Source organism: Carettochelys insculpta, chromosome 6 (genome assembly GCF_033958435.1).
Source record: "Carettochelys insculpta isolate YL-2023 chromosome 6, ASM3395843v1, whole genome shotgun sequence".
NCBI lineage: Eukaryota > Metazoa > Chordata > Testudines > Carettochelyidae > Carettochelys > Carettochelys insculpta.
Genome location: NC_134142.1, coordinates 59,775,978 through 59,802,971, shown reverse-complemented (window position 1 = coordinate 59,802,971; position 26,994 = coordinate 59,775,978). Strand labels below are relative to the sequence as shown.

General features: G+C 47.0%; 1 protein-coding gene across 6 annotated transcripts in view; it reads right to left on the bottom strand.

The window, feature by feature from the left end:
- The window catches only part of BUB1B (BUB1 mitotic checkpoint serine/threonine kinase B), a 223,788-nt gene that overhangs the window by 28,959 nt on the left and 167,835 nt on the right, over positions 1 to 26,994 (bottom strand). For all 6 annotated transcript variants that reach the window (XR_012645942.1, XM_074996970.1, XM_074996968.1 and 3 more), the window contains 13 exons: positions 13,853 to 14,003; positions 12,311 to 12,370; positions 11,912 to 12,056; positions 10,066 to 10,262; positions 9,789 to 9,964; positions 9,438 to 9,637; positions 8,276 to 8,370; positions 5,259 to 5,485; positions 4,495 to 4,607; positions 3,704 to 3,849; positions 3,297 to 3,349; positions 665 to 749; positions 99 to 201 (listed from right to left, as the gene is read on the bottom strand). Coding sequence is in view for 5 of the 6 variants with exons in the window: in XM_074996970.1 (XP_074853071.1) it covers positions 99 to 201; positions 665 to 749; positions 3,297 to 3,349; positions 3,704 to 3,849; positions 4,495 to 4,607; positions 5,259 to 5,485; positions 8,276 to 8,370; positions 9,438 to 9,637; positions 9,789 to 9,964; positions 10,066 to 10,262; positions 11,912 to 12,056; positions 12,311 to 12,370; positions 13,853 to 13,992 (1,740 nt within the window). In the remaining variant the exon portion in view is untranslated. The remainder of the gene's footprint in view (positions 1 to 98; positions 202 to 664; positions 750 to 3,296; positions 3,350 to 3,703; positions 3,850 to 4,494; positions 4,608 to 5,258; positions 5,486 to 8,275; positions 8,371 to 9,437; positions 9,638 to 9,788; positions 9,965 to 10,065; positions 10,263 to 11,911; positions 12,057 to 12,310; positions 12,371 to 13,852; positions 14,004 to 26,994) is intronic.

Here is a 26,994-nt window from a genome sequence, read left to right as displayed (position 1 = left end):
AGGCGTTAGTTCAAACAACTATCACACCAAGTGTGGCAATAGCACATTCTACACCTTCTCCTCTCCTCCAAGAGCCAGTAGAAGAAATTTCTCCTTACGCAGACTTCTGGTGGTATGTTTTCCTTGGTGGTGTAACTATCTGAAGATTTACGAACAGCAAGGGGACGACGGGCGCTTTTCCATGGACGGCTGGCAGGATGACTAAATTAAAGTGATATGCTGCATTAAATATGTACATAAACAACTACTGATTGCCAACACTTCAAGACTACTTTGCCTCCTTTTGGGTCAGAACTACAAAAAGTAACACAATAAACTACTTACCAAGGATAATCTTGTTGAGTGATATACGGGGATAAGGGATGTGCCATGAGATGGGAGAGAATAATTTGGGGAGGGTGAGGGGAGGCGGGCAGGAAAAGAAATGTCAATAAAGGAAAGATTTAAGATGGAATACTGGGAAACATTTTTTCCTGACCATGAAGTCTTAAGCTTTGGACTCTCTCAAGAGCAGTGAAGTCTATGAGACAAACTAGACAATGCCTTAAAAAGAATACGGTCGTGAATAATCATGCTGGCACAGGGAGTTGTATGGCAGTAATGTACACAATTTATAAGGTATCTTACACCCTCAAACATGTATATGTCTCAGCATTTCTACAACCTGACATTCTGGTTTTCTGAAGCAGACGATTCATCAAATATGGAGAAAGTCTTAACAGAATCCACTGAAAGAGGAAGATCTGCATCTGGAAGAAAACAGAGACTAGCTAAAATAGACATACTTCTGCAAACTCACATAATAGTGTTTTAGACCTACATAAGAGATACAGCTCCAGGTGCCTGTCCTAGCAAAAAATATTTGGATTCATACTTAAAAGTACCTCATTTAAAACCACAATAATCACTTATAGCATTAAGATAGTTTTCTTTTGCCATATTGAAGAAACAACGTAAAGGCATGATTCTTCATGAGCCAGTGTGCTGTCTAGAATTCTCTTTATAGCTTGTACCATTTTTTATTAAGTGTGGTCTCAATTTTCTGCTCATCATGGTCATCCAAAAACACACTGCATCCCCGGAATTCAGAACACGCAGCTAGAGACTGGATAATTTCTGTCAATAAAGAATAGTAAACTCGTGTCTGACCATCAAGAATAGGGGCCTCAAATTCATGGCACACAATGCACTGGTGAGTGCCAGGCTGGAGGAATCACTGTCCCACACCAGGCCCTCCAGGAATCCCTGAGGCCATGCCCTTCAGGAGATGAGATACAAAGCAGATGTGGGAGGGAGGCAGGGGTAAGGAGATGGGGAGAGACACCCCCCTGGAGTGCTGGAATTGTAGGCCACATTGGCTACGTCTACACGTGCAGCCAACATCGAAATAGTCTATTTCGATGAATAACGTCTACACGTCCTCCAGGGCCAGCAACGTCGATGTTCAACTTCGACGTTGCTCAGCCCAACATCGAAATAGGCGCAGCGAGGGAATGTCTACACGTCAAAGTAGCACACATCGAAATAGGGATGCCAGGCACAGCTGCAGACAGGGTCACAGGGCGGACTCAACAGCAAGCCGCTCCCTTAAAGGGCCCCTCCCAGACACAGTTGCACTAAACAACACAAGATACACAGAGCTGACAACTGGTTGCAGACCCTGTGCCTGCAGCATAGACCCCCGGCTGCCGCAGAAGCAGCCAGAAGCCCTGGGCTAAGGGATGCTGCCCACGGTGACCATAGAGCCCCGCGGGGCTGGAGAGAGAGCATCTCTCAACCCCCCAGCTGATGGCCGCCATGGAGGACCCAGCAATTTCGACGTTGCGGGACGCGGATCGTCTACACGGTCCCTACTTCGACGTTGAACGTCGAAGTAGGGCGCTATTCCTATCTCCTCATGAGGTTAGCGACTTCGACGTCTCGCCGCCTAACGTCGAAGTTGGTGCCGCTACTTCGAAGTAGCGTGCACGTGTAGACGCAGCTATTGTGAAAATGCTCCAATTGTAGATGGCCTATGAGTTTGAGATGCCGAACAAGAAAGTTACTCATTGCTGGAAAGGATGTAAGCTCATGAAGTGAAGCACACAATCTGAGAAAAGGCATTCTCATCAGCAGCAATCCAACTGTAGAATACTACCAGCTCTTCTAGAAGGCATTTTAAACTGCTATCAGTCTCAGTCTACATCTACACGTGCAGCCAACATCGAAATAGCTTATTTCGATGTTGTGACATCGAAATAGTCTATTTCGATGAATAACGTCTACACGTCCTCCAGGGCCAGCAACGTCGATGTTCAACTTCGACGTTGCTCAGCCCAACATCGAAATAGGCGCAGCGAGGGAACGTCTACACGCCAAAGTAGCGCACATCGAAATAAGGGAGCCAGGCACAGCTGCAGACAGGGTCACGGGGCGGACTCAACAGCAAGTCGCTCCCTTAAAGGGCCCCTCCCAGACACACTTTCATTAAACAGTGCAAGATACACAGAGCCAACAACTAGTTGCAGACCCTGTATATGCAGCACGGACCCCCAGCTGCAGCAGCAGCAGCCAGAAGCCCTGGGCTAAGGGCTGCTGCCCACGGTGACCACAGAGCCCCGCAAGGGCTGGAGAGAGAGTATCTCTCAACCCCCCAGCTGATGGCCGCCATGGAGGACCCCGCTATTTCGATGTTGCGGGACGCGGATCGTCTGCACGTCCCTACTTTGATGTTGAACGTCGAAGTAGGGCGCTATTCCCATCCCCTCATGGGGTTAGCGACTTCGACGTCTCGCCGCCTAACGTCGATTTCAACTTCGAAATAGCGCCCAACACGTGTAGACGTGACGGGCGCTATTTCGAAGTTACTGCCGCTACTTCGAAGTAGCGTGCACGTGTAGACGCAGCTTCAATGAGTATGAAACTCGCTGTAATGAGGAAAAGGAGGAAGGGTTCTTAGCTATTGATATTATTACATTTGAAAGTCACTTTAGATCAGGGATGGGAAAAAATACGGCACACGAGCAGGCTCCTGCCAGCCCAAAACCCACCTGGAGCCTCAGGCAGGCTCCCTGCTTGCCTCACCCCTGCTGCTCCTTGATGACTTAACCAAATTCTTGGAGTGTCTTATCAAAAATTGACAACCCCGGTTTTAAATAATCACAATGCCTAATCAACAAAACCCTGAGCTTGAGACCCCTGAACAAGATCCAAGCCAATTAGTATGTTCTGTTCACTATTCTAATCCACAGTCTTGCTCTTTATTTGAATATCTACTTCCATTCTCTCCAAATGGAAGGAGTGCAAATAGAACTTGCCTTTGGAGCATGGCTGTTCATGCTGCTGAGCATTTTCTGCCAACCAGGACTCACTAGGAACAAGATACAAAAGCGTTATTAATACATGCAGGCAGTCCCAACTAGACTTAGTAGACCAGCAAGCTGAAACTCGGCTATGCCAGATATAAAAAAAAAACAAAAAAACAAACAAACACACACACTATTATTCTTAGACAAATTATTAAAATCCCATGAAGACATATCTGATTCTGATCAGAGGCTAACACAGACATTAGTGTATTATTTTGGCATACAATAGTTTTTCCAAAAATGAGGGGGAAAAAAACTAAAAACAGGCTTCCTAGTAAGTGACCAATACTAGCAAACAAAAAACTAGGCCGAGGCAGTCTTCCCCGCTCCTGCTCCCAAAGCGAATCTTGTACTACCTTTGCAATCCAGTCAGTTTCTTCACATGAAGCTCTGTAGCGAGTGCAACTGTACTGGAAAAAGCAACTCCTCCTTGTGCTTTAAGAGGCTCTGAAGCTCCCTCCAAAACTGATTCCTTTCTTGCAGGCTCACGCTCCTCCGTTGGCTGGCACCAGGAAAGATGGGTGGGAGAAGAGGGAAAGACAACACTCAGTCAGCAAATTGCAAGCCATACTACCAGCTTCCAAACCTGCGTGTGTGTGTGAGAGAGAGACAGTGTGTGTTTAAAGCCACTAATTTTAAAGGATTATTTAAATCAGAAAACATACTATTTCAAAAGTAGCATAGAATAGAATTTGCGTAATTATAAAGGTTGGCATAACAAGTGAAAAAATGTTTTCTTCTAATACATAAAAATCAGTCTTTAAATCAAATAAACTTGAGGTGGGCTTTTGCCTTTAGTAAATTTTTATTCACACAATTTTAAAAATAAGCTCAAGCCTTAACATAGGTTGTCAAATTTAGGTTTAAAAGAAAAAAAAAAGAGGCAGTCTTTCAAAGCTATATATTTTTATCAATTGTGGTTAAACCAAAAATATATATAGCGTCATCTTTCAGTTTTTAGGGAACAGACCTTATGGAGCTATTCAAAAACTTAAGTACTCCTCCAGAGTAAGGGGCAGGGGGGGGAAAGAGAACAATACTAGCCACTTAAAACAAAAACAAAACAAACAGAGTGGTCACTGTTCCATTAGAACTTTCATCTGCCTTCATGCAGATAGGCCTTAATCCAAATGAACAGAAAACTTACCTGCTCAGATGGTCTCTGCTGCTGGTCATCACCTTTCTCCTTTAGCTTCTTCTCCAGCTCTTCAATCCTCCTTTGCATTGCTGCTCTCTGCTGTGCTATGGCCTGAAACTCCTCTGAGAAGAAAAAGCCTAATTAAAGTATTATGTATTCCTTATGAGTAACCTGTAGCCAACCCTAAACTCTGCATACCCCTGTAACAAACACCAGATCCTTTTTGTCTTATTTTTTTTAAAAATAAAAATGTTTCTCCACCCTTCTTCCAAGGGAGCAGTATTTATATATGACTATTAACAAGACAAGAGAGAATCAGGTAGGGTAAAAAGGCCCGAACAGATACAGCTCAATCCCTGCTGTTTCCTGGATAAACCCCAGCAGCAGAGTTAGACAGCACAGATTCCTTCCTAGGGGTAGCTTTCTTAAGCTGTTCCTATCATCCACAATGGTTCATATATTAACAATTAAGAGCCAATGAACCTGGCAAAGCATATCAGTACCAGTGAACCTGGTGCACTCCTCCCCACTGTCCATCGCATTACAGACCTCCTACCCGAGTCTTCTCCACAGGTTTGTCTCCTCTCAGTACTTGGTTGCTGCTTTTTTTACCCATAGCGCTAATAGGTGCTAAGCAACAGTCCTACCCGCTCTTTGCTGCTGTTACTACTTGCAAAGGCAATAACCAAGGCTGCCACACCTAATGGAAACCTCAAGCATAGTTTGGCGAATCAATCTGAAGAAACTGCAGGTCATTCCATTTTGACACATACCTTCCCTTCTCTTTTTTGCTTTCTTCCTATATATTTCAGCACGGATCTCTTCCAAGGAGAACTCCTCTACTCCAGCGTAAACTCTCTCTTTACAATACATGGCCATCTCTTTCTTCTCCTGAGTGTCCTGTTGATGGTTTTGCACTCGCTGTAGTGGATCTTCTTCCTTCCCAGGCTTCCGAGCACTTAAAACATGATTTATGCTGGGATCAATTTTGCAGGGAGTACTAAGAGAACAAAACACACACAAATAATATTTAACACATAGGCCGTGTCTACACTAGCCAAAAACTTCAAAATGGCCATGCAAATGGCCATGTCAAAGTTTACTAATGAAGCACTAAAATACATATTCAGTGCCTCATTAGCATGTGGGCGGCCACGGCACTTCGAAATTGACGCGGCTCGCTGCTGTGCAGCTCGTCCAGATGGGGCTCCTTTTTGAAAGGGCCCTGGCTACTTTGAAGTCCCCTTATTCCTATGAGCAGATGGGAATAAGGGGACTTCCAAGTAGCTGGGGTCCTTTCGAAAAGGAGCCCCGTCTGGACAAGCCGCACGGCGGCAAGCCGCATCAATTTCAAAGTGCCGTGGCCGCCCGCATGCTAATGAGGCGCTGAATATGTATTTCAGCGCTTCAATAGTAAACTTCGAAATGGCCATTTGCATGGACATTTTGAAGTTTTGGGCTAGTGTAGACACGGCCATAGTCTCCATAGGTGGAAATATGGATAATCTCCAAAGAACCAGTTAAGTTCAGGACAGCCTATGGGCAACATGATCAGCTCAGGAAACAGGAATTATAAGAGGAAGAAATGGAATGGTGGAAAAAATAAATGCAGCTATTCATAAGTAGGCACCTATGGGTAAGTGGTAATGGTGAACACAAGTACCAATAAAGTTTAGTCAAATTGGAACAAATGTTTTGTATAGCATGTATATAAAGAGTGGAAGGTTTTGCCTTTAGTCCTAGAAACCCAGACAGATGCATCACCCTCCTCATCATCCCTATTTTGTTACCTAAGCAAGAGAAGTAAGCAAAAGTAAGTCTGAGTCTTAGGACAACAGTTCCAACTGTCACCACTCCCAGTCAATGCTGATCCAAGAACAACTGAATTTTGTGAAATCTGTTTAACTCTGAGCAAGACTATGCTTACAGAAATTCTAGAGACAAAAATTCTGTGGAAAAGATCCTAATACGAAGAGTTAAACCTTCAGTTTTCATATCAGAAAATACTAAACAAGATAACCCTAACAACAGGATGAAGAATTAAGCATTAAAGACACAGGCCTCAGGTGGGTTTGAGCAATTTGTTAGAGTCAGCAAAATTTATTTAGGACTCTTCTAGTTAAAAGCTTTCACATTCTGGTTTTTCACTCTGTAAAAAAAGTTTAAGCATAGCATGGGATGGGCCAACGCTCACAGCAGACAGAAAGAGACAAGTCCTTTCTAAATTGTTCCCATATTCTGTATAGTACGTGCATCCAAATTGACTGGGCAAACCGCTTATCAACCTAATTTAGGTGGAATCATATTACAAATATTTCCCAATTCCCTCGAAAAATAAGGCCATGTCTACATGGGGGGGGGGGGGGAAGGAGGGGGAGCTGGTCTGACAAATTAAAATACGCAACTCCAGCTAGGAGAATTGCGTAGCTGGAATCAATGTATCTTGAATCAATTTTTGCCACCGCCCCCACAGCAGGAGGTCAATGGGAGAAACTCTACCCTGTGACTTGCCTTACTCCTTGTGACTGAGAGGAGTACTGATATCAACAGTGGCACCCTCATAGTTCAATTTAGTGTGGCTCAACTGAGTGCACTAAATAGAACCCCGAAAGATTGACCACCAGTGCATCAATCTTCTGTTAAGTATAGACATGCCCTAAGTGTACAGACAGCCACACTGTGAATAAACTGCAAAATTTCAATCTATACCATTGGAAACAATCATGTTAGGTAACCCAACTACAATGAACTCTTTCATATCTAGCATTCTATCACCCAGAACACTCAAATAACCGGCATTTTAGCCATAAGTAAATTTTAGTTATATTTTCCTTAAATACAGTATAGTGAAAGTAAATACAACTAAATACAGCGAACACAGTATAAGTTTGCAGTGTACAGTACTACTGCTGCAGGTAAATAAAGTATTCTGCATACATTTTTGTCTCTTAACATCTAATCTTGTTTTTCTTTAGTGTCATATATTGCGAGGCATACCTCTCTATTATCCAGGAGTATTTGAATATCTGGCAACCTCCCGGTCCCGGGTTTGCCAGAAATAAAAGAATTTACTGTATAGAAAACCAGGTGATTCCCACAACAGGGAAGGTATGTTTATATTTTTAGCATGGACAGGACCTTTCCTAGTTATAAACATGCTTCTGGATTGATACACTTTTGGATACAACTCGTTCCAGGACCTGACCTAGATTCTATGAACAATATACAGAACAATATTACACAGTTCAGACCATGCGGACAAGTCCTTCAAGTTAAGGAATGTCTGTGCCACACCCAAGCCCTTGATGTTCTTGCTTTTGTTTTATGAACAATCAAATAAGAATATTCCACACACTTTGGTGGTAGCTATGGTAAGCCTATCTTGCACTAAGCAATCACCGTCTTGAGAAATGAGGTAATCAACCTCAACATTTTTCTCCTGTGGTATGAAACAGTAAAATCAGAGGAATTTACAGGCATTTTTGGTGAGCAAGGCACAAAGAGGAAACTAGGTTCAAGTCATGTAATATGGTCTTTCAGACTTGCCATGGAAAACTTTCTGCAAGTTGTTTTCAAAACAAAACCCCCTTTTAAGCCAACTCTTAAGTTCCAAAAGAGCACTAAGAAACAGAACTACAAACCTGGATCACACTTGGGCTACTCCCTACCCACCACACTGAAAACTGGGCCATAGAATGTGAAGTAGACTTTGAAAGTTCAAGGCAGCCACATCCTTCTCCCCAACCCTGCCAGTTCCCACTACAAGCCTTCTGAAGAGACAGAAACTCACATGACTTGCTGCTGTGCAGACTCTTCCACATATGGAGTAAAACTGGGCAACATGCAAGGCAACTCTACACCAGCGTTCATCTTACTGCAAGGACGCTGAGGGAACAGAAACCCAATGTTAGCAGCGTAAAGAGTTGTTTCTTGTGGCCCACCCCTCAGCATGACTTGTTCTTCTCTTCCCAGACTTTGATGTCTGACCTTTTTCCCTTCTCAGTTCTTTGATTTCCAACTACTTTCACTCCGATACTCAGGTGGTTGCATTTGATACTGCCCTTTGTCTCTTCGACATCTATTATCTCATCTGCCCTGACAAGCTTTTGACTTAATTTCAGCTAACATCTGAAACTAAAATGCTTCTTTTCTCAGAAGAGCAGCCTGAAGCACAACTCCCTCTCCCCACACCTTTCCCTGTCTGCAAGACTCCTTACGTTGCTAGAGTACTGCCTCGATGCAACTTCTCTCCAATACCTTCCTGATTCTTTTGATCTATCACCTTCACTGTCCCTACTCACTTCTCCATATATCAGACCGATGGAACATTACTGAACACCTTTCCATGTACATAAGGCAGCACAATGCACCATCAAGCTGTTCCACAGATTGTGCTATACTAAGCCAATGTTGCTGCAATTAATAAATCTTCTGCTTTTCTGTCATCTCATAAATTTTTATTTTGTTTGGTCATGTGGGTGGGTGTACGTACACACTCTCTCCCCACAATTGCTTTTCATACCCCACACCCTGGGCCAGATTCGGTTTTCATTCCATCCCAGTCTAGCTCCATAATAGAAGATGCAACAAAGAGAGACCTCATATCCTGTCTTACAAGAATTAGATCTAGCAACAAGTCTGCTGATTTCAGAGCTGTAAGGGGAGGTTATAAAAATCAGTGGCATGAAAGGGCTGTAAGTAAAGATGGGGAAGTTTTGCAGGAAGTTCTAGAACAAAGCTTAGGTTGAGGCTTTTGTTTTATTGTTATGCAAGTTACAATAAAACTAAATAATAAAGGAGGCAAGTAAGTTTGACTTCATATAGATACATAGATTGCTTTTTTAAAAAAGCAAAGACTGGGGGACTGGGAAAGGGAAAAAAAAAAAATCACCTACTCTTCACATCCTCCCACTCCCCTCCTTTTCTAGCCAACCAGCCTTGATACTGCTTACCCTGCCCGAGTTCCAGGGTCCTGCCTTCAGTTCGTTCTCCTTGGCCCTCCCTGTTGGGAGAGCTGCCCATGGCTGCGGTGTAAGTTTAGGAAGCTCAGCTACAGAGACTGAAGCTACGTTTTCATCAAACACAGCAAAATTTGGACCATTTGACACCTGCTGAAATGCTGAATTCTGGAAACTTCGGCCTCTGTTTGGGGCTAGGCGGCAAGAGAAGACAAGCTGTATATGAATGATGGTAGGAACACAGCTACGAATGTCAGATACATGCATACTATACTCAGATGCATTTTTCACATCACAAGATTACTATTTTTCCAATAAGCATGAGGACATACTAGACAAACTTACCTTTAAGAGCATCTCCTACTCGATTGATTGGGGCTTTTACATTTTTCTTCCCCTTGCCTTTCAGTTCTGCCAGTGAGCTCCTTTGGGGTTCAGTTGTAACAGAAAGATCCACCTCCTCCTCCTCATCTGACTGAAGTCCCAGCAAGGTCTGTCGAGAGACACGGGCCTGAAACTGCCTGAAGAAATGTAAAAGTCGCTGTGAATTTCATTAAGCAGGCTGCCTATTCAGAGCTATTAAAAAAAATTCCAATTCTCATCATTCAGGGGCAAGTTTTACCTGTGATGGGACTGTAGTTTGTCCTGAGGCTCAGCCTTACGCTGAAGTCCTTCCTGGAATATTAAATCTGCTTTCTTATAACTACCTCTTGCTTCAAGGGCCTCAGCCCACGTGATGTAGAATAACGCCAATGATGTGCCAATTTCCTGGCCGTGTAGATAACTGTAGAGATCCAGCGGTTCACTACAGTAGTTTCCCTGCAAAAGCTCAGATGTTTCACTTATCTGTTTTTTAACTTAGTGAAGTAAAAAACAAACAAACAGACTCAGGTTCTATAGATGCTTTTTGATCCATCTGCAAGGCTTCTGTTGTTTTCAAGTCCCACAGGAGCAAATCCATAGGTAGATATAACTCTTTGCATTCAAGAGAACACCTAGGCTATGTCTACACTAGCCCCGGCCTTTTGAAAGGGGGATGCTAATAAGGCACTTTGGGATATGCTAATGAGGCATTTTCATGAATATGCAGCACCTCATTAGCATAATACTAGCCACAGCAATTGGAAAGTACCACTTTCGAATTATGCACCACCCATGTAGATGGGAGCCTTCTGAAAGGACCCCCCCCCCAGTCTTCAAAAGCCCCTTATTCCTAAAACCAAATAGGAGGCAGCTGAAATGCTGCTTCACAGCCTGAAGGAGCTGGCGAAGAGCCCACCCCCTGCTGTGGCAAGGGCCAAGGGAGGGAAGGCAGGAGCCTGTGGGAGCTGAATGTAGTTTAAATGCCACGTCCTGGCTCCGATGGGCTGGTGGGGAGGGGAGCCTGCTTTCGGCAGTTACTCATTTACCCACATTCGTAGCAAGGCATTGAGCAGATTTGGAAAGTCTGTGCTCGCTGTCTAAGATGGTATATTCTGTGGTGGATCTGAAACATTAATGCATATGATCCTTGTTTAGCTTGTTGTATGCAAACTTCTCTAGTAAGACTGTAACCATAGTAAATGTAAGTAAATGACATTTATGAGCAATCGATTCAGCTGAAAAAAGTGGATGTGCTGTGGAATTGTCTCACTGAAGTGTGCTGTGTTACTGAAAAGGTTGGGAACCACTGCCCTACAGGGACGATACAGAAGACAGAGCACTAGGCAGAGGGAATCTGGTTCTGGGAAGCAGCAAGCATTTCAAAGGGTCTGCTGCTTCTTAGCAAGATACAGAGCACATACAGTGGAAAGTGAGCCATCTAGAAATTCCCGTGGACTGGTTTTGCATATGATGCACCCATGCCATTTAAAAAAAATCAGTTTTTGAAATATATTTTTGCCTACAAGTGACATTTACAATGACTAGAAAAAAGGGATCATAGAAAAGAGTTCTTTCCATTTAGTCAGTTTCCTCTGCATGTGAAAACCTTCCACAAAGCAATAAGAAAGAGAAGAAAATTATCGGAACTTTAAAAAAAATTGAGATTTAGGGGAAGATACAGTAACTGACATTTCATTTACCCCAACTGTTTTGGTTTGTTTTCTTTATTTACTAGAGTCGATTTCACATAATCTGCATTCTTTTAACCTTCTATTCTGTGTAGGTGATCAGAGAAGCAAGCTGCAACAGTCTAAAGATAGATGTCATTCTTCAAATAAAAAAAAGTTTTGAAAAAAAAAATCTAGGTACAATATCTGCCCATAGTGAATGATAGAAGATTTCTGAAGATTCCATTAACACAGCTACCTTTGAATCCTATATTGTGAACAGTTGTCATGTGGGTGACAAAAGAGAAGAGGACTAATCCTAAATTTGCACTAGTAGGAGAGTCACAGAATGCACTTTGCAAAGAAAAGCAGATCAGCCACACCCAAAAGCTTCAGAAAAATCTTAGGTACCTAAGATAACATCTAAAATATGCTTACAAATTTGAGCCAGAGACTGAGATAGCGAGGGTCTTTATAATATCTCTGCTGCTCATTCAGTGCTTTTACAGCTCTCTCCAGCACTGCTGAGAGATTGCTCTCTTTTCCACCTTGAGGGAATGTTTGCTCTGTCCATTTGATGTATCTGTAGATGGTAGAAAAAGAGGCAGCTTAATTTCTGTGTACTAGGAGGACATAAAAAGAATTAAGTTTATAGTACCGAGAAAAGATAGACCATAAATTATAACAAAAACAAGTTTGTACACCTTCCCCCCTCCATCATTAGACTCTTAACAAAACAAAAAAAATACTTTATTTACTTCTTGTGAACACTACAAGGTGAAAATCTACGATTTCCAAATATTAGGATTTTACTGTCCCACTTTAAAGATAGCCTACCTGTCCCAGACATCCAGCGGATCATCTCCAGAGTAAAAGCGGATTTCTGATTCAAATTCTCTAGAAGAGATACAATATGATATGTTACCTCTGTAATTACTGAGCTGCGGTTATAGTTAACCAGGTAGAAAACAAAAGTCACCACCACTATTCATGTCACTGTGAATAGTTTTTCAGAGACCAACTTGTTTATTTCTCCTATAGTAGGCCCCAGTCTTGCTCCCACTGGTAACAAGAGAACTAAACAGACTTTTAAACCAAACTTGGACACAAGGTTTTCTAGTGCTCTGACATTAACACCTCTTGAAGGCATTGGAACAGCCTCAGTGCATTTTTCCAAAAGTTACTATCCCACAAGTCACAATGGTTCCACTTCAGAGAATTCTTATAACCCTGCCGTGGGATGTCATCAGTGAAGGGAAGACAATTAACTGACAGGTAAACCACTTTGATGGTTTATTATATGGAGACATTTTTTCCTGACAAGAAGACCTCCCTCACTGGATTATTATGCTCGTAGTTGTGCCTTCCCTGTTCAGTGAGTCAGTTTAGAATATTACTATCGAGGAGGAAAGCAGAGGAGAGAAAAAGAGGGACATCAACATGCCACATAAAAAAAAAACAAAAAAAACGCTGATTGCTGGTGTTTTATGTTCTTTTCGGATCCTATACATTTCCTATAGTTCCTGGACACACTTACTCTCAAAGCAATTAAGAGCCTATAGTTTGCCACCAGGACAACCTGTCCTGAACTAGATTTTTCAGATCATTGGAAAGATATGCCACATGACTGTATGTTGAACTTTAAGATGTCTTTATAGCGCTTAGACTGACCACCAATAAAGTGCTTCCCGTGAGTAAGCTGGCCATGGAAGACCATCTTCAGTATCTGTGTATCATCCATCCTCATAACATGACCAACCCAGGAAAACTGTTTGTTCATAAGCATTGCTTCCATGCCCATGATACCACACAGATGAAGAACCTCTGTGTTAGGAATTTTGTCCCACCAATTCACATGGGCAATCTTCCTAAGACAGCGCACCTGGCACAAATCGCTGTGATAGTGATGGCGGTGATATAATGTCCATGACTCTGAGCCATTCTTATTCAGGACAACTGCCACCTTGGTATGGAGTTTAATACTGTGGTCACTCCATAGGTGATCAATTTTTCAAAGGCAGCGCTGGATTTAGCTAATTGAGTAGACATGTCATGATCCACACGTATGCTAGAGAACAGTACGCCTCTGAGGCAGAAGAACTTGTCAACAGCCTCAAGGACTGTACCAGCAGCAGTGATCAATGGAGAGCTGGGCTCTTTCCAAACAGGCTAATATATAACTTCAGCCTTTCATCTATACATTGCATAGAAGGCAAATTGCCTTTGACAGCTTTAGTGTGAAACTACTAAAGCTGCTGTGCATAGTTAAGATTCAGATTAGTCTGTCTACAAGATGAGTATAGGTAGCAGAAGAACAGTGGTGGAAACTCAACAGAAGGTACAGAAACACTGATGAAAATAGATCAATATTTTACTCACTGTTTTTGCTGCTGAATAGCTGCATGGCTGGAAGTCTCCTGCTGAGACAAGACTTCTTGCAGGGTAGACATGATTCGCCCCTGTCTCAGGGGCTGCACATTCTCTTTACTCAGCTCCCACTCATTCCACTCCTGTGACATGGTGACCTCTCCTGAAACACAGCACAAGAAAACAACAGAGAAAGGGTAACTCTAGTGCATAGGGTGCTAGCCTCGGACTTACTTCACAGACCCAGTTCTCTTGTCTACCATGAACTTCCCATCTTGGGCAAATCACTTGCTTCTCTCTTTTTATACATGCTTCAGTTCCCCATGTATAAAACAAGGGATAACTGCACTTTTTTGTACTGCACATGTCATGAGGAAACTACATTATGACAAAGTGGGTCTTTGCCCACCACAGCTTATGTTCCAAGACTGTTCCTCTATGAGGTGCCACAAGTCTCCTTTTTGGATTATGATTGCTTGGCACTTCCACGCTAGAACGACAGGTGGTGGGCCAGCCACGCAAAGCATCACGGACTCCTGCAGTACTCACATTAAAGCTGCAACCTGAGGAGAGCGAGAACGAGGGGAATGACAGGGAAGCCCTTGTTGGGGTACTAACTACATGAACCACTACTACCAAGTGTTGGCTGAGACAGCGCAGCCCTGGGGCTCTCCCCCAGACGCGGCAGAATTCTGATTTTATCATTCAGACAGACCAGAGAGATGCTCATTTGAGGCGTTTTGCCTGTGTCGTGGGTCAGGGGTGCATGAAATCAGGGAGTCGGGGCAGGAAGCACCGCGGGGCGCTTGGAGCCGAAGCGCTCCGGCCGCGTCCCTGAGGGGCAGGGATTCCCCACAGAAATCTGCTGGGGGCGGGAGGGGGGGGTGCCTGCGCACGGCGAAGTGCAGCATTTACCCGCATCCACATCTCACCCCGTGCCCGCGGGGGGAGACAGCGGCAGAGACTTGTCTAACTCCCCCCCCGCCACACACACACACACCGCCCCACAGGAAGGGGGACACCGAAGCCCCAAGCTGCCTGGGATACCTCGATGGCCCGGCCGCTGACCCACCCCGCAGCCAGTCCAGAGCAGCCCCTGCCCCGGCTACTGCCACGCCCACCCGGGACACTCACCGCTCGAGCCGCCCTCACCCACCTAGGGCGGCGCCCACGCGTCCGCGAGCCACGGCCCCCAGCTCAGCTGCCCCGCGGCTGAGTCCGAACAGCAACCAAGCAGCTCGCGCCCTCGGTTCGAGAGTTTAAACGTCAACCGCCACCAGCCTCGGCCCCATTGGCCAGTCCCTGGGACCGCGGACATAGCTGATTGGTTCTGCTGCGCGTCGGCAGCGTGTGTAGGACGGTGTCTTATGGAGGTTGTAGTTTCCCTTGGGTCTCTCGGCGAGCCGTGAAGCCTGGACTCCCGGCCTCAGTGGGAGCGCTCTAGTGGGGGTTCTAGGTAAGTGCTGTTAGGCCCAGCTACGCTCCGGCCTTGCAAAGTCGTTTGCCCGGTCTTGGAGTCCCTGCAAGGGAGGTGCAAGTGGTGTCCTTCCCCTCTCCTTAGCTAAAGCTGGGGGGAGGCACGGGGTGGATGGAGGTGAGGAGCTGAAGCCAGCAGGTGTGCAACAGAAAGAGGACAACTGAAAATAAGGCTTTTCCCACACTTGTTCTAGCAGGCAAGCCCCCCCCCCCCCCCCCCCCCAGCTGTGAAAAGTTGTGACCTAGGGAGGGTCCACCTGTCCAGTATCTGACTACCTTGGCTGGGAGTTTTTTAATGGCTTTGCTATAGTTGCAAGAAAAGTAATCTGTTGGGTTTTTAAATGGGGGTTTAAAGATTTATAACATCATAGTGCAGCTAAGGTTCAAATATTTTGTTTCCAGCTAAAGCTGTTGCATTGCTTCTACTTCTGTATATAACACATAAAAAGCAGTTGAAAATACAGCAGCTGTTTGGCCACCACCAACCAAGTGCACCATGCATGTGAGAGGTTTTGAGTCATGCAAGAATAAAGAAATGTGTGATGTTAGATAGATAACATCCATTTTGTCTATATGTGTTCTCTTTCCAGATCAGATGTCCCCAAGGTATGAAATATGCCCCTGCAAACACTATAGCTTGGGCAACAGCCAACTCCTATGGGGGTAGGGAAGGATCACCACCCAGCTATGGCGGTAGGGCCTTTTCCCTGGTTGCCAGGGCCGTGAAAGCTGAGACTGCAAGAGCCCAAACTCAGCTGTGCAAACAACCTCAGACCTCTTACATTCTCCCTCCCTGAGCTACAGCCCCACTCCTGGCTCTAAGTGGGTGCAGAGGGGGTGACAATGCAGGCCAGTATGCAAGGGGGAAGCCATGGGCAGTGGGTATAAGAGGCAATGGGAAGCTATGCCTCTCCTGGGTCTTAGAGTTGAACCTCTCCCACTTCCTATCTTTATCCTTTCTGACAGCTCACACAACAGCTGCTTGCAGACTCATGACTCTTCTTCTGAAACTGGCTCTGTTAACTTAAAAATAAAACCCTTCCAGCTTGTCAGACCTGTTACTATAACATAGAACCTGTGAAAGCAATATTAAGTGATAATTAAAAGCATGTGCCAACAGTGAATTTATTGACAAAAACAGTTGTGTACTATTGTGATGTCACGGGATTTTACATTGGATATGGAAGCCATTTTATGAGCCCAGTGTACCTATTGGCACCAGATATTGTGCCGGGGCAGGGGAGAGGGCGTCTGACATGTCCAATGACAGTTGAGGATGCCCTGAATCTGTATATGTTATTTATATGTCTGTGTGGTAGATTTTAGCTCTGCAGCTGCATTAGAAATGTTAGTGCCAAGATTCACAATAGGAGGTGTGATCTCAGCCCCAGCCAGGATGAAATGGACTATAAACAAGGGAACAAAGGCTCAGACAACCGATACACATCTCAGGAAAACAAAAAAGCAGTCCAGTGTCACAAAAGCTCGTCACCTAAGAAATTATTTTGTTAGTCTTTAAAGTGCTACTGGACTGCTTTTTTGTTTTCAGAGGATATGAATGGCTATCTCTCTGTTACTCTTCAACATCTCAGGAAAGTGGGACTTTTCTCCTGGGTTGTATCCAGTGGTGACAGGCCACAGGAGCCCACTTGGATCAGGTGACTTTGGGCTAAGCAATGGGACAAAAATCAAATGCCCAGACATCCATTCCACATCTTATGTATATGGTCTGGAGTGTGCTGGCAAGCTCAACAACCAATGGCAGAGTGCCACAGCAGACTATTTGAGTCAGGTGATCCTGACTCTCTAGTACTTGATGTGAAGGAGAAAACTATAAAATGGGCCTAGCAGCATCCGTCTTGGATCCAGTTCCTATTTCTAGGTTCCATGTTACGTAAGAACATAAGAACGGCTATACAGGGTCAGACCAAAGGTCCATCTAGCCCAGTATCCTGTCTGCCGACAGTAGCCAATGCCAGGTGCCCCACAGGAGGTGAACTGAAGACAATGATCAAGCGATTTGTCTCCTGCCATCCATCTCCCGCCTTCGACAAAAGGCTAGGCACCATACCTTACCCCTTGCTAACAGCCATCTATGGACCTAACCTCCAAATATTTATCAAGCTCTTTTTTTAACTCTGTTAGAGTCCTGGCCCTCACAGTGTCCTCTGGTAAGGAGTTCCACAGGTTGACTGTGCGCTGTGTGAAGAAAAACTTTCTTTTATTAGTTTTGAACCTGCTACCCATTAATTTCATTTGGTGTCCTCTAGTTCTTATATTATGGGAACAAGTAAATAACTTTTCTGTATTCATTTTCTCTACACTATTCATGATTTTATATACCTCTATCATATCGCCCCTCAGTCTCCTCTTTTCTAGACTGAAAAATCCCAGTCTCTCTAGCCTCTCCTCATGTAGGACCCGTTCCAAACCCTTAATCATTTTAGCTGCCCTTTTCTGAACCTTTTCTAACGCCAATATACGTTTTTTGAGGTGAGGAGACCACATCTGCACGCAGTGCTCAAGATGTGGGCGTACCATAGTTTTATATAGGGAAAGTAAGATATTCTTCGTCTTATTTTCTATCCCTTTTTAATTATTCCTAACATCCTGTTTGCTTTACTGACTGCCACTGCACACTGCGTAGATGTTTTCAGAGAACTATCCACTATAACTCCAAGATCCCCTTCCTGATCTGTTGCAGCTAAATTTGCCCCCATCATATTGTATGTATAATTGGGGTTATTTTTCCCAATCTGCATTACCTTACACTTACCCACATTAAATTTAATTTGCCAATGAAATTTTGCATTACATTTTCCATTAAATTTTCATTTGCCAATGAAATTCATGTTGCAGCATGCGGGCTTCAGCTTATCAGATCTTCAATTCTCCAGTAACTAAGACTACATAACCTGGAATCATACCGCTTATGGTCTGTACTTTCAAGAACTAGCATATAGTATTGCTGGCCTGCATGGATAGCTGTAATTGATATATGTAAAGTATCACTTTAACAATTTTTCTCTTTAACCATGTTTTTCCTTCTTTGTCAATAAATCTTTAGATTTTTAGATCTGAAGGACTGGCAAGCATGTTGTTTTGGGTAAGATCCAAGTACATATTGACCGGAGACTGGCTGGACCCTTTGGGGCCTGGGAGAATCTGTGTGGTATTGGTGAAATAGGTTTTAAGAACCTCTCACCTCATAAGGTGGTGTTGGTCTGAGCTGGTATAGCAGCTGGGAAATCTGTGGGTTTGTTTTTGTGGCTTCTGGCTGGCCATGGGGCTGGCAGAAGTACTTTTGTGGCTGGTTGGATTTGCCTTAGTGGGAAGAAAATCCCAGTCTGGGGCTGTAAATGGTCCGGTTTTATGCAAAGATAGCCCAGACTGATTTCCTTAGCTGTGCCCAGAAGCCCTGTCACATTACAATTATGTCTACAGGACCTCCATTAAAATTTACTTTAAACATTTCACTAATGCATGGCTGAAGCTTCTAAAATCACATCTCTAAAAAAAGTCCTTTCATAGATGTTTTACGTGTGCAATCTGAGTAGTCAGCTTTAGCCTTAAATGCTTGGATCATCAGACAGTTTTTTAAAATAAATTCTTCAAAAAAAACCTCCTGATATAAAATCAGCAGCCAACTAAGATTACCTGGTCCCACGGTCATCCACCCATGCACATACTGTGCCCTCTCCCACCCCAGTGTCCTGCCATAAGCCCCTCATGAACGTCAATGCCCTGCTTTGGGCCCCTCACTTGTCCCAACGCTTACTTCTGAACACCTGAAATCCCCAGCTCCCTACCCTAACTTCTGCACTCTCACACGTTGCAACCCCCTGCCCTAAGACCTCATGCACCCCAACCCTGATTCCTGTACCTTCACGTCCCCAGTACCCTGCCCTAACTTCTGTACCACCTACACCCTCCAGTTATGTATCCTGGACACCTCATATACTCCAGGGCCCACTGTGGGGAGTGATAATCAACATTTACAAAAAAAAGCACACACACCCTGAAATTCCTGCATATGCGCTTGCATATGGACCATTGTTCTAGAAGATCCTATACTTTGCTATTGCTTGGTGGGCTTGCAGATCTGCCTGGTGGTGGGGATTGTGGCAGGATTGTATCGGGCAGTGGGAGGGGGTCCCGGGTTTTCTGCTTTTCAAGTTGGAAACCTTCATCCTAATTTTCTTCAGTTTGAGAGAAATTATGACTGCCAAAATAATTTTTGATCTAGCATAGCATCAAGATGCATTGTGGCTTTGCGATGTTGATCATAGGTCTGTAATATGCAATATGACACCCCTCAGAACAAAATTAAAAAAGATGACTACTCTCAGATGATTAAAAACAACAAGAAGTTGCATGGCACCTTTAAAGACTAACAAATGTATTTGGGCATAAATTTTCGTAGTCTGGAACCCACTTCATCAGATAAGTGGGTTCCAGCCCACGAAAGCTTATGTCCAAATACCTTTGTTAGTCATTGAAGTGTCAAAGGACTCCCCACGGCTTTTGCTAAAACAGACCAACAGCTACTCCTTTGAAACTTCAAACTTCTCACATGAGTTGTTCATGGGGCCTTCCAGGCTTTATTAAATGACTTATAAATATGCTTAACTCAGACACTTTATGCAATTATATCATGTAACATCAATTTAAAGTTACAGTTTATTAAACCTATATATCCTATTTTTGTCCACATATCACTCTTGTATGTGAAGTTAGAAATAGGAAATGTGATTCTGGTTTTAATTTTAAATGTGCTAATGAGGGCCATTAGTGATACTTTAGGAACTTAATGGCTCAGTACTCAAACCAATGACCCATGAATGGTTTTATTTTTCCTGTTAGCCAGGGTTGGGGAAACCCCAGCTCACGATCTGGATCCATCCTAGCATCCGGACCATAGTGAGAAGGGGCAAGTGGAGCCCTGAGCTTTGCAGGCTGGAGTCAGGCAAGCCAGAGCTGGATCCAGTCCACAGGCTCTGCCTGGTGGGGGCAGGAAGTGCTGTCAGCATCACCATGGCCACTGCTCCTCCTTCCCCTCCACCAGCTGGGGGAACAGCAGTGTATCACTGCATAGACAGAGGCTTCCCCCATCCAAAGGGGATATACATCAAGGAACCTGGGAATGAAGTACTCTAGCAAAAGGGTGAGGGTAAGTTGCTGGGCCCAGATCAGAAAAATATCAGTTCTGGCCTAAGATCTGAGCGGACTTCTGTGATCCAAACTGTCACAATTAGTTTCCTTATTTCCACCCTCCAGAGCACTGAGCTCCCGTATGGCATGACACACAGAACTCGGAGGCCGCGTCTACACATGCCAGCTACTTCGAAGTAGCAGTGCCAACTTCGAAATAGCGCCCGTCACGGCTACATGTGTTGGGCGCTATTTTGAAGTTAACATCGACGTTAAGCGGCGAGACGTCGAAGTCGCTAACCACGTGAGGGGATGGGAATAGCGCCCTACTTCGACATTCAATGTCAAAGTAGGGAACGTGTAGTCGTTGCGCGTCCTGCAACATCAAAATAGCGGGGTCCTCCATGGCGGCCATCAGCTGAGGGGCTGAGAGACGCTCTGCCCAGCCCCTGAGCTCGATGGCGGCCACGTGCAGCAGCCCCTTAAAGCTCCCCGCCCCCTGCCTTCCTGTGCAGGAAGCTGAGAGACCGTGCAGGCAGCAGCATTGCCACATGGCTAGCCTGCACGCTCCTCCGCGCCCACACACCCCCATCCGCCGCGATGGCCACCCCCCAGGCCCCCAAGTGCCCCCAGGGGACCCCCCCCCCAAGGGGAGCCAGGGCTCCCAGCCCAGCAGCCAGTCGGGGAAGTGGCAGCGGGGCCCCTCCTGGACAGAGGCCGAGCTTCGGGACCTGCTGGGGCTCTGGAGTGAGGAGGAGGTGCTCCAGGTAATGGGGAGCAAGAGGCGGAACGCGGATGTGTTTGCTCGGCTGGCCGAGGGCCTGGCCGCCCAGGGTCACCCTGCCCACACTCCGGATCATGTCCGGAGTAAAGTGAAGGAGCTGTGGCAGGGTTACACCCGGGCCCGGGATGCGGCCAGCCAATCTGGGGCCGCCCCCGTCACTTGCCCCTTTTACAAGGAGCTCAGGGACATCCTGGGCCCCCGGCACACCTCCTCCCCTCCGGCCACGCTTGATACCTTGGCCGACGAGCCCCAGCAGGCCCCGGAGGCGGAGTCCGCCCCGGAGGCAAGCCCCGCACCCCGGGGGCCCCCCCAGGAGCCCACCCCCGGGGCACTGGAGGAGGAGGAGGAGGAGGGGGAGTCCTCCTCCAGCGATGCTGGCCTGTGAATCGCCATCCCATTGCGGAGCTCCAGCCGGGCGTCCGCCCACCGGGTGTCCCCCGACTGTGGGAGTGGACCATCAGGTATGTACCCCCCCCGGTGCACACCCCCGGCGTTGAGGGGCGGGGGTAATAGATATGACCATGGCCCCAAGGACAGCAGTGGCATGTCCCTCAGAAGAGTGCATCAGCCCCTGCCCCCCAGCACGACAGTGCCATGCCCCACCCCCGGGGCTGGGGGGAGCGGAACCTCTAGAGTCCCCCGGGGGGAGGGGGTGGGACACCTATCAGCAGCAGCAGCAGCATCTCCCGGGGACGGGGATGGGGAACCAGCAGCAGAGGGGTGGGGGGGACAAGGGCCACAGCTCGGGGCCCACACTAACGGCTGTCTCCACTCTACTTCCCCCGCCTCCTGTGTTCCGCAGCTGCACCATCAGAAGGACCGGAGAGCGCTGGCGAGGTGTCAGTGGTCCCGGACAGCCCACCGGGGCCATCACTCCAGGCCAGCCCCACGGCGGGGAAGACGGCGGACCCAGCACCACCACCCGACAGCGACAGACCCCCAGCTGCTGGCCATCCATCGTCGGCAGCTGGAGGTCGCCGAGCAGCGGCTGCGGGTGGAGGAGCGCCGCCTCCAGTTGCAGGAGCAGGCGCTGGCCTGGCGCCAGGAGGCATGGGGGGCCTTCATGCGGACCTTTGACCGTATCGCCGACTACCTGGCCCCCCATGCAGCGCCAGCCGCCGCTGCGCCTGCCCTGCCTGCTCCACCCGCTGCGCCACCCGCTGCGCCGTCCGCCGTCGCACCGCCACCCGCCACCGAGGGCCCTTCTGCTGAGGGGGACCTGGGGCCAGCTGACACCTGCTGGCCATATCTACCAGTCCGCCCGGCCCCCAGCCAGCCCCGGCCAGGGCTGAGGCCGAGGCGTGGGTCGCGGCCGCCCACCCCCAGCGCTGGACATTAGGGGGTGTGGGGCCCAGGACGTGGCCCCCCCCTTTGTATATATTTCCCCCAGTTTAATGTAATTTTGTAAATAGTTTTTGTATGAGACCCCTGTTGTTAGGCTGATCCTTGCCCCCCCCATGTACATAGTTCTCCCCTTCCTTGTCTTCCCCTTTCATCTTATCCTTATTTATAATACATATATATATAAGCTTGATTTTGCCTGTAAATAGTTAGTCTTGATGATGATGATAATAATAAGAGTTCAACAGATACTTGATTTGAAGAACAAATGTCTGCTTTTATTTACAAGAAAAGTGTGGGGGGGTGCTCTGGGCGTAGGGGCAGGGAGTGTTGTGGAGGATGGGGGGGTGCAGTGGGGGGCCTGCCAGCGTTCACCCCGCGGCCTCGTTGAACTGGGCCCGCAGGGCCTCCCGGACCCGGGTCCCTTCGGGGTCCACCTGGCGACTGGGGGCAGCGGGTGGCTGCACATCAGCCCTACTGGCCTCCGCAGTCCAGCCCTGAAAGAAGGCCTCCCCCTTGCTCTCCACGAGGTTGTGGAGGGCGCTGCACGTGCCCACAATCTGGGGGATGTTGGTGGGACCTGCATCAAGGCAGGTGAGGATACACCTCCAGTGCCCTTTGAGGCGCCCAAATGTGCACTCTACCACCTGGCGCGCATGGTTCAGGTGCAGGTTGAAGCGCTCCTGGCTGGCTGACAGATGGCCCGTGTAAGGGTGCATGAGCCAGGGCCGGAGGGGGTATGCGACATCTGCCATGACGCAGAGGGGCATGGTGGTGTCCCCCACAGAGATCTCCCGCTGGGGGATGTAGGTCCCCGCCTCCAGCCGGCGGCACAGGCCCGAGTTCCGGAATACCCAGGCGTCGTGGGTGCTGCCAGGCCAGCCCACATAAATGTCCTGGAAACGGTCCCGGCTGTCCACCAAGGCCTGGAGGACCACTGAGTGGTAGCCCTTCCTGTTTAAGTAGTGCCCTCCACTGTGCTCCGGGGCACGGATGGGGATGTGGGTCCCATCCAGAGCCCCAAAGCAACTGGGGAAGCTCAGGGTGGCAAAGCCCGTGATGGCAGCATCCGCGTCCCGAAGCCTCACGAGCCTGAGGAGGAGCAGGGCGTTGATGGCACGGACGACCTGCAGGGGAAGCACATAGGAGAGCACCCATGAGGCGTGTGCAGGGTGTGTGTGGCCCTCCCCTGCCAGGGCTGCCTCCCCCTCCCCCCGTGGGTCCTCTTACCTCCATGAGGACAGCCCCGATGGTGGCCTTGCCGACACCAAACTGCTGGCCCACGGATCGGTAGCTGTCTGGAGTGGCCAGCTTCCAGACAGTGATGCCGACCCGTTTCTCCACAGTGAGGGCACACCGCATAGCAGTGTCCTGCTGCCTCAGTGTGGGGGTGAGCCACTGGCATAGCTCCAGAAATGTCTGCCGGCTCATGCGAAACTTCTGGAGCCAGCAGTCGTCGTCGTCCCACTCTCCGAGCACCAGCTGCTCCCAGCAGTCCGTGCTGGTGGGGTAGCTCCACAGCCAGTGGCGTATGAGGCGGGGGGGGCCGGGGTGGTGCAGGGTTGGGGGTTGCATCCTCCTCCCCTGTGGGCAGCTCCTCCTCTGTGGCAAGGAGGTGCTCAGCTGCCTCCTGCATGGCATGGAGCAGGGCGAGCACTGCTCCTACAGGGGCGGCTGGGTGGACCTCTAGCTGCTGCTGCTGCTGCTGCTGCTGCTGGGGGTTCATGCCTGCGTCGCTCGAGGTGTGCATGCCTATGGCTCTGCAGACCGCGTGCTGTGCAGGCTGCGTGTGTCTGGGAGGGGCCCTTTAAGGGAGCGGCTAGCTGTTGCCCCGGAAGTGCTAGTCCGCCCTGTGACCCTGTCTGCAGCTGTTCCTGGCACCCTTATTTCGATGTGTGCTACTTTGGCCTGTAGACGTTCCCTCGCAGCGCCTATTTCGATGTGGTGCTGCCCAACGTCGACGTTGAACCTCGACGTTGCCAGCCCTGGAGGACGTGTAGACGTTATTCATCGAAATAGCCTATTTCGATGTAGCGTGCACGTGTAGACGTAGCCAGAGAAAGAAAAACCCTTTGGCAACATCAGTCACAATACCAGTGCAGGATTGTTCCCTCTCCTACAGTGCTTTTCTAGTATAATATTCTCAATGACATTCATATAAATGACAAAGTTAGCCCATTTTATTGCTTTAATTTTGTAGCAAAAGTTTTGTTGGAATTTGAAAAGCTTGATTTTAGTTCATTATTAGTGTATAACTCCATGCAGCAGATTTAGGGTTCCACACATGTTCCACTTACTGCAGAACTGGAGTATGAGTGGTATTACTTGCATCATTATCAGTGTCTCTTTGGACTTGTCTGTGACAGTTAAATTAATACAAATGAGCAGCTTAGAGGCAGAAGAGATAAAGGTTTCCATTAGCACTGTGAGACACATTGCTTTCCAAGCCATGTTAACACAGTTAAATGCTGTAATCACAAAGAGCCAAGAAGCAGCAGTATTACAATACTGACCCTCACTCTATATTACACTCCATAAATTTCCCCCTCCTCCTGAAGCAGCACATCTTCCAACGGAAATACACTCTCTTCAGCACACTCCACTCTTGGTATTTCATGGAAAATGAGGCAATTTAAGTGCCTTAGTATAGATTAGATAACACATAAATCCATGTTGTAAACACTCTGAATCACGGGAAATAGAAGTAATTCTACAGCCTATCAGGGAAGGGAGATGGGCCTTAACTAATACATAGAAAGCCAGGACAATTTACCATTTAAGGTATGAGGTATTAGGAAAATACAAAATAGTGAGCTATAGGATATTCATCACAGCAATGTGATTTTACTGAGGGCTTGTCCCAGTACAAAATGTGGTTTAAAATGGGGCAGCTTTCTCTAATTTGAAACCCAGAAAAAGCCATCTTTTTCAATGGTGCAGTACATCTACACTAGAGGTCTCATTCTCCACTATTTTGTCAGTTGCATGGGAGTTTATTTTCTGGTGTATTGAAACTATTTTTGGGTTGGTGATGCTAAACTGCATCTCTCCCCTTCAGACCTGCTGAGATCGGGTTGCTAACTCTCCCAGACCAGACTCCATTGCTTCAAATGGTGTCCAGTCCAGGAGAGCTGGCAACCCTCACGGTCCCCATTTGGGTTCACAGCTGGAGGCAGCTGAAGAACTCTGGGATGGTATTGGGGCCCTGGAACTGGCAGGGTCAGCAGCTGGCAGAGCCCACAGCAGGGCTAGTGGGTGGTGGGACCCCAAAAGCCAGCAGACCCTCCATCAGAGTAGGTGGGTGGTAGGACTTGGACGGGCTGGGGGCAGTGAAAGTTGCTGCAGGGCGCTTGTGACAGGGGCAGCAGGACCTGTGCCAGGGCCAGTGTGACCCTGGGGGGCCAGAAGGATCCCAGGAGGGCTGGCAGAGCCCACACCAGGGCCAACAGGACACCTGGAAGGCTGGTGGAGCCCATGGCAGGGCTAGTAGGACCCTGGAGGCTGGGACCTGAGGCTGGAAGAGCTGACAGACAAGACTGAAAAATAGAAATGGCCACTAGAGGATGTTGTAGTACAATTTTTCCTTCACAAGATAAATTTGTCTCCCATGGACTAAAGGAATACATTGAGTTTTTTCTGATTTTTAGAATGGCACAATATCCTCAAAAACTGTAAGACATTATCTGTGAATGGCTAGCAACACCTTTTATATAGAAGTGCTGTTCAATGTGAAACTGCACTTGTTCAAAACAAACATTAAGACTTGGGTTGCCAGTTCTTCTGGACTGGATGCTATTTGTGGCAATAATGTCTGGTCTGGGAGACCTCGCAACTCCAATTAAAACAGGTGGCACCTGCCTACTGCTCGTATATTTGAAGAATTTTGCAGCATAATTTGACCAAAAGTAGGACATTTTAGCTTGTCATCCTAGTTATGTGCATATTTCAAAGGCATTATATATGCATACCATACACTTCCACAAACACTAATTAAAGTTACAGAACTTCAAAGATTTTAGAAGGCATTTTGGAATTTTGGATTAGACAACCAGAACAAGGCAGATGGTAGATAAAAGAAACTGCAAATAGACTTTTTTATCAATTTAGATAGAGGTTAAATATTAGGGATAAGATGAATTTGTATAAAGTTTGATTTATATTCAAGACTGCTTTGCAGGAGGTATTTGGAATCCCACAAGAAGCTACTCCCTAAAAATCTGTGGATTTCAGATCGTTTTAATGAAAGCTTAAAGCTCCTGTTTGTTAGCATCTATCACTGTTACAAAAATCTTAAAGAAATGTTGATTGAAAATACTGAAAGGACAGGAAATGCCAGAATTAAGATTGCTTCTACAATCTTAAGCTAGCTCCCTTGTGGGTATGCATTACAATATCATCTTTA